We start from the raw sequence: 14,071 nt of genomic DNA on the forward strand, positions 1-14,071 counted from the left end.
CAGAGTACTAGTAAAAGACAGTAAAAGTAATTTTTAAATGTGTAATTATTTTCTCATTGTATGTTCTAAATTTAAAAATGCATTTTTATAGAGTGTTCAATCAAACAAGATTTTACTCATTTATATAACTATATATATGTGTGTGTATGAGTGTGTATATATGTGCGTGTATATATATATATTATTAAATAAAAGGAATGCACTAGGCATGATAAGACACACTTATAATACTAGAACTTAAGAGGCTAAGGCAATGAGTTCCAGGACTCATTTTTGGTCATGTCTCAAAACAAAAACAATCAAATGGAAGGAAAATAGAACATTTCAACAACTAAATTCAATGAAGTCCTGAAGCAGTGTCCAATTTCTCACAGGAGAAATTGGCTTTGATGATTTTCAGTTTTCCAATACTCAACACACTCTGGATATTTTCACGCTGATACCAGCCATGCAGGTGCTACAAGGTACTTTAAAACAACAACAAAAGCCTGGAGTTGGTGAGATTAGCATGTGTACTTGTAACAGTGCTTTGCCAGGTACTCTCAGGAACTGTGAAGTACAGAAGGGTTCATGTTCTCCAGTGGACAGAGGTGACTGCCATCATGACTGGCAACCTGAAATCACATGGTGGACAAAAGAACTAACTGCAGCAAATTGTCCTCTGAACTCCACACATGTGTTGTGGCATTTGTATGCCCATATACATACACAAAATTTAATTTACTTCCTAACAATTTAAAAACAAGCAAAATAATGCTGGAAGTGTGCCTCTGTGTAGAGCAGTTGCCTAGCACGCCAAAAGCCTGGGACTCAGTTTTCAACTTTTAAAATAGTACACTTTTAACTTAAGGTGGTTTTACAAGCGAAAGTTGCAAAGTACAGAAAGCTCCCATATACCTTCTAATTTCTTCCAGTGTTAAAATGCTACATTAGGGTGATATTAGCTCCATCAAACAAAATAAATAGTAATCCATTCTTGTTACTAACTGAAGTGCATTTTCAATCTTAACCTAATATCATTTTTCTGCCCCAGAATCCCAGGCAGGCTACATTATACTTATTTGCAATTTGAGTTTCTCAGACATTCTTTGGTTTTGATGGTCAAACATTTTACAAAATGATCCTCAACTGGGGTTCAGTGACACCCCCTCTCTCCCATGTGACTTGGGATGTTGGGTTTTGAGGAGGAAACACAAGAGATAGAGTGGTCCTTATATTTCATAGACCATTTAAAAACAAGTAAAATAATGCTGGAAGTGTGTCTCTGTGTAGAGCAGTTGCCTAACACGCCAAAGGCCCGGGGCTCAGTTTTCAATGTTTAAAATAGTACTCTTTTAACTTAAGGGTGTAAGCTATCAATGTTGCACTACTATTAATGTTGACATCATCACTTGACTCAGGTGGTACTTACCAGGTTTCTCCACCGTGGACACAACTCCCTTCTTTAGAAGAAGTTCCCTAGGAGTAACCCTCTCTGAAGGCACAGGGGATGTTACATTTGCACCTTGTTGATGGGAAGCATTCATGTCAATCACTTGCAGTCTCTCTACAATATTCTATTCTATATTTTTAAACACTATAAAATTCATACATAGACATTTTCTGATTTGGGTTAATCCAATACTACTGTAAATATATTATTGCCTAAACTGTCCTATTTTTGGCCACTGGAGAATTCTTGTTGTCAGTTCCTATATCCCCTACACATGTTATCAGTTACTAAGTTTGTGATATCCTGTTCATATTTCCTCTCACTGTTGCCCTGCTATTCCTTCTTCTTTTTGGACTTCCTTGCTTTCTTATACAATAAAACACTCTAGGCTTATCTTGCATATTCCAGTACTAGCCCAAGGAACCAAAATTTCTACAAGGATCATTGATGCCTTTTTGCTGGATAATCGTATTATCATAGAAACCAACACATGTACAACTGGGTGTGCTGATTACCACTGTGGTATGCTTCTGAGGAGCCTCACATCTGACACGACAAGCAAATATATGTGTATATGCTAGCTCACTTACTTAACCAAATTATTAAGTATTTTTCCCATTCATTTCCATCTCTGGGAAGCCAAACTCAAGTTTTTCACTTTTATGCCTCCAATTCCAGTCCAGTATTGCATGGATACTTTAGCCATATTTGTTTGTAATCCTCCATTCCAAAAGGGAAATCTGGCTCCAACTTAAACACTAGCATTGTAGAATTAAAATAAAGCGTTCCAAAATGACAAGTTGGGTTAAAAACTAGAAATATGTATGCTCCACACATCAATACACATTAAGCAAAACAAGACTACTTCAAGGAAGCAAGCAAGATAATCAGGAAAGACACCCCCACTCCCAGTCAATCAAAGAACTCCTAGTCCCACATTGATGCTCATCTACCTTAAGTGGAGAGAGTTCTATTTACACACTGGTAAACTCTAGTTTTCATAATGGATTATTATGTATTTGGTTTATTATAACATGAGATGAAAAGCACACTTTCTCATCAACACATTTTCTGTTTTCCACCTGTGGGCCTATTTGGCAGAGAACTTTCTGGATGATCTGTCTGTTTGTCGCTCAACACTCCATCTATAATTTTTTTCAACAGCCCACAGGCATCTCTATGTCCCTCTTCTGAGCAGCAAAGGCAACTGTGCATGGAGATAGCTACAGAGCACAAGGAGCTCTGGAATCCCACATTTATTATTCCTTTTTTGTAGGCAAGAGACTAAGGCTTTAAGAGCCCCATCTATAGTCATAAAATGTATCAAAAGCCAAAACCCTATTCCTACCTTTAATTAATGTTACTACCTAGACTTGACAGATCTCCTTGTACCCTGTCCCCATCACTGTTGTAATGCACTCAATTTCCCCAGGATAAGACAGACCTCAGTCAGATAATGGCTCTAGTTTGATGGCATGCAACCTAAGTGATGTCTGCCCTTTCCTGCCTCACTTCCCACTCTCTATACAGAGGAAAGTCAAGTGCTTTACTCCCATCAAAGTCCTCCTGTTAGGTCTGCTCCCTCAGGGCTAAGTACATACTTCTCGTTAGAGGGAAAACGCTGGGTTCCTTGAGGGCTATACAGTCAAACAGTTGAGTTAAATCAGACTTGCCACTTACTTCCTGACTACCCTGACTCGTGGCCATTTCATTTCTGCATCTCCAAGGAGCTAAGATTACACATCTTAATGCACTACCAGTACTCGAGTTACACATCAGCTCAAGCACACATAGTCACTACTTCCTGAACAAGGATTCGCTATTCTCGAGTCTTTGCCATGACAGAAATGTTCAGGAGGCTCTCACCAGGAACATAAAAGCTGGGGGTTATTCTTGAATCATAAAACTCCAGAACTCTGATAATTTCATCTCAAAATCATGCTCTCATGTATTAAGCAACCCCAACTATTAGGGGTACCCAACCAGTCCTTGCCTTGGCCTGAGTAAAGCCACGCTTTATATTGTTAAGCCACAGCCCATTTGTACCCTTCTGGCTATAAGAGAGCACACTGGCTACTTAGAAAGTGTTTCCCATTCCCCTCACTAAGTGATGTACGATGTACTCGTCTGCCCTTACCCAGATCCAATGGAAACAGTATCATCCTTAGACAAATGACCCAATGCCATTTTTTTCCTTAAGCTATCTCCATTATTTTCTATTTCCCTCAGAAGAGGTTAGAATTTAATAACTAACATTTTCTTTAAAAGGTGGTAAATTTTTTTAATTTTGCTTTTCCCCCCTGCTCTGGATCTCAAGTTTTCTAGATAGCTCGTTCAGAAATGAATGAAAGTGAAGAAAAGTTCTGTGCAACTAGAAAATATAAGCCAATAGATAAATGCAATTTGGCAAGGGTCCAGCATCCTATGCCTATACTTGTGAGGAATTTCTTTCATAAAGATGCTGTTCCTAACTTAATACAAAAGAAGCCCCCCCATCTCCTTTTTACCAGATTTGGAAGTTACAGTGTTATTCCTTCACATATTAATGACTCAGATTCCTTTTATTTCCTAGCCTCAGCATGCGAGGGAAGGCTCACCTAAGTTAGGGCAGACTACAAACTTGACCACAGAATCATGACATCAGCTCATCTTTATAAGCATTAAAAGTCACAACTGCCCATACACTTTAATACACTGGCTCAGATAACCATGCACAGCAGGCTCTGACCAGGGTGACCAAATTAAATGGAAACCATATTCATCACCCTATGTAAAGTCATGGACACTACTTTTAAAATTAATTGTCAAAGCATGTATCTTCCTTTTTAGAACATGTCTTAGATGTAGAAAAATCAGCCATTTCACTCACAGTGTAACAACCAAAATTATTACACAATGAATGAAATTTTTCAGAAGATTTTAAATTTTAATGATTTTTAAACCTACAAGCCCCAGATCTTTCAAATGTTAACTGTCTATCACATCTATCTGTGTTGTTACACATATACAAAATATTCAACCATAGAAAGCAAGTTGCTGCCATTTTTCTTTAATCCGTCAGTGACTTTCTTAAGAACAAATCTATACAATAAATCAAAAAATTTAATACTGGTACAGTAATAGAATCCAGAGAGCCTATTTTTATTTCTCCACTCATGCCAAAAGACAGTCTCTTTCAAATTAAAAAATACTTTTCCAAAATAATGATTTAAAGATTCTTCCAAGAAAAAGCATGACACAATTCACAAATCATTTCTTCATGAAGATAGTGTCTCTCTTGTCTAGGGTCATAATCAACAGCATCTTTGCTTCTAATTTAGCCTTCAATAAAAATGCAGTGTCCGTGGTTTGCCAAGAATCAGCACACAAAAGCACTCTTTTCTTGATTAATGAGAACAATAAGTTAATTTAAAGAAAGTTGGACAAGTCTCTTGAACTCTGGGAAATCATCTAGCAAGAACTGAACAACAATCTGAAATTCTTATTAATCTGCTTATCATATGTTTTCAAGCTGCCAAAAGAAGATCAATATAGTATTAATAAAGTGTTGCTAAAAGCAGTACTTACAAGTTACACTAACAATAATACCACTTTAATATAATAACTAACTATCTGGATGGGTTACACACACCAAATCTTAAGATTGTTCTTTGGTGTCAATCTTCCATGTTATATAAGCTTGAATACTACTCTAACGCAAAGAAAACTAACCTCTTCAGTATGTTCAGCTCTGTACTGTGTAAAATAGCAAGGCTGTAAAGAAAGATAATTCACAGGTTTCCACTCACAGTAGACCCACAACATCAAGACATTTCCCTGACAAAGAAAAGTATTAAAAATACCATGGTCCTACTGCTAAAAAACAATAATAATAAAGAACCCATTTATCTATCTGTGGAAGGCATATTTACAAATAGTGTTATTTCAAGCTAACAAAATTATGAAACTTTATTCCTTTAATTCAACTTTTCTGTTTTTCACAGTACACATACATAATATTTTTAAAGCAATTTTTTTTAATTTAGGGCATTGCAGGAAATGTTCTTTAATATGTCAGTGTGCCTTTCTTAAGAAGCAATCCATACAGTAACCAGAGCCACATAACTATCAAAATCAAGAAGTTGAATAATGCTATAGTAGCATAATCTGAAGACCTTATTCCTATTTCACCAATCATGCCAAAAGATAGCGTCTCTTTCAATTAAAAAAATACTTTTTCAGAAAGGCAGTGGTACTGCACATCTTTAATCCTAGCACTCAGCAGGCAGAGGCAGGCAGATCTCTAAATTCAAGGCCAGCCTGGTCTACAGAGTGAGTTCCAGAATGGCTAAAGCTAAACAGAAAAACCTTGTCTTGAAGAAAAACAAATAAAAATAAAAACCACTTTTTCAAAATAATAACCTAGAGATTCTTCAAAATAAAAGCATATAATACAACAAAATGGTCATAAAAAGGGTTAAAATTTTTGATAAAAATGCAAAACATAAAGATACAAACATTTCACTACAAAAGAAATAAATAAAATTCTAGATTTTTTGTAACCTTCAATGGCTAAGTAGTAGATGAACATTCTACTCACTTGCCAACCAACCATACTGTCAAAAGTAAAAGGATAACACAATTTTAGGGTTGCAGAAGATCTCAATGCAGTCACTACAGAATACTCCAGTATTCTTGCCTTTGTATTCCCATCTCCCTTGCCTTTGTTCCCTTTGGTACCTGAACATCTCTCTCTCTCTCTCTCTCTCTCTCTCTCTCTCTCTCTCTCTCTCTCTCTCTCTCTCTCTCTCTCTCTCTCTCTCACACACACACACACACACACATACACACACACATGACAAAATAAATAAAATCCCATACTTTGATATAGTCTTCAATTTTACTATGAAATTAATCCCAGCACTCAGAAGGCAGACCCAGGCGGATCTATCCAGTTCAAGACCAGCCTGATTATACCTAGAAAGACCCTGTCTCAAAGAAATTTCTTCCATTTATTTTAAGGTACATGATGTGACTATTTTCACTGCTTTAAATATTTAACAGGCAATCCATGATACATGATTCACTAACAAAAATGTAATGAGTCTCTCTATAGTTGCATTTTTCTTAACTAGATTCTGCAAAAAAAAACTTATTTTTAATGAAAATAAAGAACTACCATTTATGAATATACCTCATTAATACCACATTACACACTGCTGCACAGTAAGAGAATCTTACTGGGCCATGGGTGTCTGTATGTATGTATAAACACATACTCACACACATATAACCAATTATGATGTGCATAAATCTAGGTCTAAATTTATTTTTTAAAAACTTTTTGAAGACTGGAGAGTTGGGTCAGCAGTTAGATCACAAATGTTCTTGCAGAAGATCCAGGTTTGGTTCCCAGTACCCATATGGTGGCTCATAACCACCTGTAACTCTAGTTACATAATTCAATGTCCTCTCCTGGCTACCCTAGGTGAAAGGCCCTACGTAGGTTTAATACCCAGTAATAAAATAATATCTCATAATGAAATAAAAATTATATATTTAACATTTTCAAAATTTCCCATCACTAAATTGCTTTAATCCTCCCAATCTATCCAATGCATTGAGGTAACTTAAAAATTTCTCTTTCCTGTGTGCACTATTTTTCTGATCAACCCCTTATGTGTTTTCTTGACAAAACAAAACAAAACAAAGAAAAGAAAAACCTCACTGCCTTTCATGGTTGCTCTACCAATTCTAAGGAGAAAAAATAAAACAAAGTCACTGTATGATCACTAAACTACCCTCCCACATCCCAGCTTGCTATCACTAATGAAGATGACCCAAATAATAAACAGAAAGGAAAGAGAACTGATATGGACCATGCCACACTCCTCTAGATTAGCAGTTCTCAACCCCTTTGGAAGCCATATAGCAGACATCCTGAATATCAGATATTTACATTAAAATTCATAAGAGTAGCAAAATTATAGTTATGAAGTCACAACAAAATAATGTTATGGCTGAGGGGTCACCAAAGCACGAGGTTCACAGCATTAGGAAGGCAGAGGACCATTGGTCTAGAGGTGCTGAGCGTCAACTTGACAGAATCTGGACTTATCTAGAAGACAAGCCTCCAGGCACACCTAAGAGAGTTCATCTCTTAGGTTCATCAAGATTGGAAGACTCATCCCAGGAGTGGGCAGGACCATTTCTTATACGCGGGCTGTGGACTCTATGAAAAGGAGAAAGTGACTGGGCACCAGCACTTTCCTAACTGTTCATGTGACCAGCTGCACCAAATTCCTGCCACCATGATCTTCTTCCCAGGGGGGCCTGTACCTCAGAACTGTGAGCCAAAATAAACCCTTTCTCCTTAAAGGTGATTTTGTCAAGGAAGCTTGTCACAGCAGCAGGAAAGTGATTATGACAGTAGTAGAAATGTAAAAGAACCACTCTCTACACATTTCTTACCTATTGCACGAATCTGATTCTGAGGAGAGAAGAATATCAGTACAACTAGAAGAATCATCTGGTCTCTCAGGCTCCAACTGTCCAGGGGACTCCAGTTTGGACTGAAGAAAGTGGTTTGTTACTGAGACTGTATCGGAGAAGTTCACATTACATTCTTGTCCTAACAAGGAAATATAAAACTTTTTAAAAAATTAAAGAGGACCTTAAAATGCACACCCCTATATTTCTTTAACACTTAATATTGTTATTTCTACTTTAAAAATAAAAGTAAAAGAACACTGAACCTGCAAAATAAGAAATGACAATTAATTGATACTAATTATCGTATTTATGTTTTCCAGGATTAATTCACTTAAAAGTAAAGTTTTCTTTAAAACCAGAGATGGGAATGCCTCACCATTCTTAAGAAGCTTCTATTAGCAGATTACTAAGGAATAGCTGCATATTCCAAAATCAAAGAACAGTGACAAATTAACAAAACAGACTCAACTAATAAGGAAATCATACTATTTGTCACACGACATAGTATGAAACATCTATGGACACTGCTAAACCCGTTAAATAAAGTACTCACTAGAAGGAAAAGAAAAACCAATCAGACATAGGAATCTTGCAATTTGATCTGACACATGTCACATTTCTGAACATCCTTTCTCATATTCTGTTTTCAAAGTTTCTTTTTATAAAGATATGGAGATACAGGAACACCTCAGGGTGGTTTGAAAGAATATGGCATACAGGCATAGCCAAATATCTGATAATAAAAGTGCAAGTGCCAGAATGTCTGCTACCTAGGACTTTCCCTTTTACAGTATGTGCCAACACTGTGGGGATTTTCATCTGTGCTATCCTGACAATTCAGAAAATGAATGAATAAATAAAAGCAACTGTTAAAGTTTTGTTAGCAGAGAAAATTTATTGAATAGGACAAATTCTTTAAAAACAAAACTACCTTCCCAAGTTCATATACTCAAATGTTTTCTGAAATGACCCTCGATGCTGGTTATGCAGAAGGACAGCATTCATCACCAGTGTAAGCTCCTAATGTTACCTGAGTACCAATAAACTACTATGACCAAGACAGAGTCACACCCTCTGGCGTTCATCAGGGAGAGATGAAGGGCATTAACAAGTGACTTTCTAGAAGGTTCAGAACTTCCTCTTATAAACAGAACCACTGAAAACTTCAGAAGGCCTGCTTCTAAAGCTTTTTCACTCAGGGTTCAAAAACAGAAGCTACAATAAGTGAAGGAACTACAAAACTCTGAGGAAAAAAGAACCTACTCACAACATGATCTTTCTATCCATGTCTCTCTTAATATTCTACACAAGTTTTTGGAGGTTATATATACATTTGCAACAGTACTTCTTTTTGGCAATACGATGTAAGGTTTGAATTTCTCAGGGACAGCAAGACAGATAAGATTTACACACAAAGCAATAACTGTCAGTTCTCATTTAGAAGTGACATGGCTAGTAAAGCCTCCTCAGTGGGGTCAACTAAGGATTAAACCAAGAAGGGAGTCTAAAGGGAGAAATCAATCATGTGGTTATCTATATTCTTTTAGTGTGGTATTTAAGCTAAAATTTTATTGATCAGCAGGTCTTATGAGAAAGGTAAAATTGTCTTTTGTCCATGTGCCCTTCCAAACTTTTCAAGCACCATTTTTCCAATGGATGAGGTAAGCAAAGGGCGGTAATTAGGCAGCCTGCATAAACAGCAGAGGAAATAGATGCAGCATGCTGTAGCACCTTCACTGTGGTTTGCTGCTAAGAGAAGCTTTTTATATCGAAAGATAGCACCTATTGCTTTAAGGCTGTGGAACAAAGAGAGGAGAGAATTTAAGTTTAATTTGCACAATAAATGGAACCTGGTACCTTCCAGTGCTCTGGCCATGACTGTGGCACAAATCTTCAGAAAGGTCACTTTTTCTGAGATGAGCAAATCGGCTGATTACCTTTATTGTCATCTTCTCAGGGAAAACATGAGCAGTAAATCTCTGAACTAAGATCTTGGGTTAATAAAGTGGGATAAAGGTAAATGGAAGAAGTTTGAGAATCTTTTAGTGCAGAGTTAGTTGAGGTTACTGCTTTTCTTTAAGTTACCACAGATGCCAGTGAGGTAAACCAGGGCATGTTTTTTTCTATGCATCTAAATGGCTACGAATCACCAGTTTTAGGTATGTAGTAATTCTATGTCCTTGAATATCTGGGAATGTCTTAAAGACCAAATGCCTGCCAGTAAAAAAGATAATTTCAGGAAGGCAGATCCTGAAATTACACTGGAGAAAGGAACAGAGGCCTGGTGGTGGGAAACAGGTTTCACACATAGCTAAGGAATGTTATCAATATACTCCAACTGCATAGGGGAAACTGTGCAATAAATGATCAAATAGTGCTGAACTGTGGGAAATAAATCCCAAGTTTGTAACAGATGAGCATAAGCTACAACAAGAATTCTTACAGTAAGAAATAGCCACTTTATTCACAAGGCTATAACTCCAACATGCCTTATGTTTTGATTTAAATCCTTCACACAAAATCCTTCACTCCGGTGGGTTGACCTGTGAAATAAGGCTGTTTAATTACTGTGTGATCTTGCTGCTTGTAGCATGCAATGAGTAGGGGAATGGATTTTTGCACTGTGACTACACTCTGCTTTTCTTTTTCTCTTACATTAGCTTAGAGAAGATAAAACACCATCAAAGATAAACATCATCCTACAATTTGTGGGCACTAAAAGTCAGCTATCCTTCCTGCCTTCCCCTTAAACCTTGAAATGCAGGGCTCCAAATAGCCTGAATGTGAGGCTCAAACAACAGACTTCCCCTAAGACAAGCAACAAAAGCAAGTTAGATTCCTCCTTGAAAACGCATGCATCTTGTTCATTTACAGGGCAGTTCAATGTTTAAAGGACATCAGTTACACTCACCATTGACACTACACAAAATCCATCTTTTCAATCTGCTTTCCCTTTTCACATGTCTTACCTCTTAGGCATCCTTTTTACCCACAACAGCCAGACAATATCAATTACTTCTGAAGCCCAGAGACTATAGTACGTAAGTATACACACACCTAAGACGTAATCTCTAAACACAAGCAACCGATTATATGAGAGACTGAAAACACAAAAAGTGTTCACATAGTGGGAAGTATTGAGCCCAGTTCTTAAGAACTAAACCAGTGTCTAAGAACATCCTTTAACAATTGCATGAACAAATTCAAATTGCTCAAAAAAATCATAAGGTATATGGTAAGGCAGAATCCAACATCTGAAACACCCCCAAGAGATCTGAGGACAGCAATAAGGAGTTCAAAAACACCCAAAAGAACAAAATGTTTAGGAATATTCTAGAAAAAAGCTTTAATAAGAAAAAAAAAACTTGGTTTACTGAAAGCTGTGAAATTGCTATGAGAAGTTTAAAATGGAAAGATACCACATGTTCAGGAATTAGAACATGTAATATTGCTAAGATACCAATACTACCCAAAGCTACCTATAGAGTCAATGTAATCCAATATAAAAATCTCAATAGTGGTTTTTACAAAAAGAAAAATTCATCTTAAAATCACATTCAATCTCAAGAAGTCCTAAATAGCCAAATAGTATTGAGAAAGAAGATTAAAATTGAATTGATTCACACTTAACTTCAAAATGAAACCAGGCATAAGGACAAACTCTCAGACCAATGGAACAGACAGAGTAAGGACAGGAAAAATAAACCTTTATATGGTTAGCTGATTTTTTTTTGTTTCTTTTTATTTTTGAAATAGATTCTTTCTCTGTAGGCAAGGATGCCCTAGAACACATAATCCTCCTTTCTCTTATTCCTACAAATGTATGTCATGCACCCAACCAAATGAGCTGGTTTTTTCATAGGAGTATCAGCAGCATTTTATGGCAAAAGACTTCAACAAATAAAAGTGAGGAACTGGGCATCTACACTATCTTATACTCTGGATAAAAAGAAGAGTAAAGTTGACCAAGTCTTAAAACCAAGGAGTGAAGCCAGGTGGTGGTGGCGCATACCTTTAATCCCAGCACTTGGAGGCAGAGGCAGATGGATCTCTGTGAGTTCGAGACCAACCTAGTCTACAAGAGTTAGTTCCAGGACAGCCTCCAAAGCCACAGAGAAACTCTGTCTCGAAAAACCCAAAATTAAAAAAATAAAAAAAAAACAAGGGGTGAAACTACAAAATACTAGGAAGAAATTGTGGAAATGAACGAATTTGTACTACAGTGAATTTGACAGTGACTTCATGTATATAACACCAAAAGTAGAAGCAATAAATGAAAAAACTGGACATAATAAAAGATTAAGTAGTTTTGTACATGAAAATGTACTATAAAGAAAGCAAAAGACTCAACAAAGGGTGTCTATAAATATTTGCACATCATATATATACAATGAAGGACTGATGTCCATAGTAAGAAATCCCTAAAACTCAATCAAAACCCAAACAGTCCAATTAATAAGTAGACAAAGGACTTGAATACATTCTAAAACAGAAAAACAGATGGCCAATAAGTATATGAAAAGACACTCAACTTCCTAGGAAAATGAAATCATGATGATATATCACTTCACAACTAGTAAGATGGTATGATGGATACATTGGTTGTCATCTTGACCACATCTGGAATCAACTAAAACCCAAGTATCTGGGCATACCTGTGAGGTATTTTCTTACTGGATCATTTGAGGACAAAGATATAACCTAAATCTGGACTACACCTTCTGGTGGCAGGCTACATTATAAAAATGATGAAATGCAAATTTTTTGCTTTTTGCCTGCTTGCCGTCACTCTCTCTTGCAAATTCATCAACCCTGTTGCTGAGACACTTCTCAACAAGCATTAGGACCTACTTCTTGAGGATTCCACCACAGGCTGAAGACTAGTTGAACTAATTGGACTAAACAACTACTAAATTCTTATCCTTTCCATCAGGAGACAGCCATTGTTGGGTCTAGCCAAACCACAGCCTGTAAGCCACTCTAACAAATAGTGTGTGTGTGTGTGTGTGTGTGTGTGTGTGTGTGTGTGTGTGTGTGTGTGTGTGTGTGTGTTCTATCAGTTCTGTTCCTCTAAAGAATCTGACTAATAGAGATGATCTCTACAACAAGGAAACACACACCTAGAAGATGGTTTCCACATCAAAGAAAACTATCAAGTGCTGACAGGATGTGGAGAAATGAGAACTGAAATGCACTGCCATCAGAGTTCTGAAACAAAAATAATTCTCTTTGCCCTAGGATTTTCAGTAATAAATCTCACATCTAGAAAATATCCTCACACATAGGCAATCACATAGCTTAGAATACTTAACTACAAGGCAGGCAGACTTCAGAGGTCATCACTTCAAGACATTCTTCCACTGTTTCCAAAGCAAGCAATAAGCTACTTTTTTTTTTTTTTTTTGGTTTTTCGAGACAGGGTTTCTCTGTGGCTTTGGAGGCTGTCCTGGAACTAGCTCTTGTAGACCAGGCTGGCCTCGAACTCACAGAGATCCACCTGCCTCTGCCTCCCGAGTGCTGGGATTAAAGGCGTGCGCCACCAACGCCCGGCAATAAGCTACTTTTTATAGTGAACAACTATCTGTGCAATTACAATGGAGTGGGAAACAGGTCTCACACATAGCTGAGGAATATAATCAGTAAACTAGGACAAATTAATGGAGAACATGTATTTACACATAGCTAGGGAGTGTAATCAGTCAAACTCCAAATACACAGAAAAAATTTGTTCCCAATAAATGATCAAATGGTGCTAAACTTTGGGACGTAAATCCCAAGTTTGTTACAGAAAGGAATAAGCTACAGGAAGAATCTACAGCAAGACACAGTCAATTCATTCACAACATTATAACACCAGGTACATCTTTGTATGGGTTTCATCCACTAGAAGACTCCTTAATTCTTCTAAGTTATTCATGATGCAAAGGCTGTATGATTACTGTGTGATCTTGCAGCTTGTAGCATAACTGGTACAATAAGCTTTCTGAAAAATACTTTTCCCCTTTTCAAATACTGAATAACTTCAGGAAATTTCAATGGTTTTATATTCTTTTTACATTAATAAAGAATGCCCATCAACTAGATGGCTCAATGGGAAAAGCACTTGCTACCAAGCCTGCCAACCTGAATTTGATCATTGAAACCCAGATGGAAGGACAGAACCAACTC

At 36.9% G+C, this 14,071-nt stretch overlaps 1 protein-coding gene across 6 annotated transcripts in view; it reads right to left on the reverse strand.

The window, feature by feature from the left end:
* Rad18 (RAD18 E3 ubiquitin protein ligase) overlaps nucleotides 1–14,071 on the reverse strand; it is an 81,502-nt gene that overhangs the window by 22,019 nt on the left and 45,412 nt on the right. For 5 of the 6 annotated variants that reach the window (XM_040738332.1, XM_040738330.1, XM_040738329.1 and 2 more), the window contains one exon: nucleotides 7,883–8,042. In XM_040738332.1, the coding sequence (XP_040594266.1) occupies nucleotides 7,883–8,042 (160 nt within the window). Of the gene's footprint in view, nucleotides 1–4,537; nucleotides 4,944–7,882; nucleotides 8,043–14,071 lie in introns of those variants that run through there. The other variant, XM_040738331.1, reaches the window with a different exon arrangement.

This window comes from Mesocricetus auratus, unplaced genomic scaffold (assembly GCF_017639785.1).
Source record: "Mesocricetus auratus isolate SY011 unplaced genomic scaffold, BCM_Maur_2.0 Super-Scaffold_100676, whole genome shotgun sequence".
Lineage (NCBI taxonomy): Eukaryota > Metazoa > Chordata > Mammalia > Rodentia > Cricetidae > Mesocricetus > Mesocricetus auratus.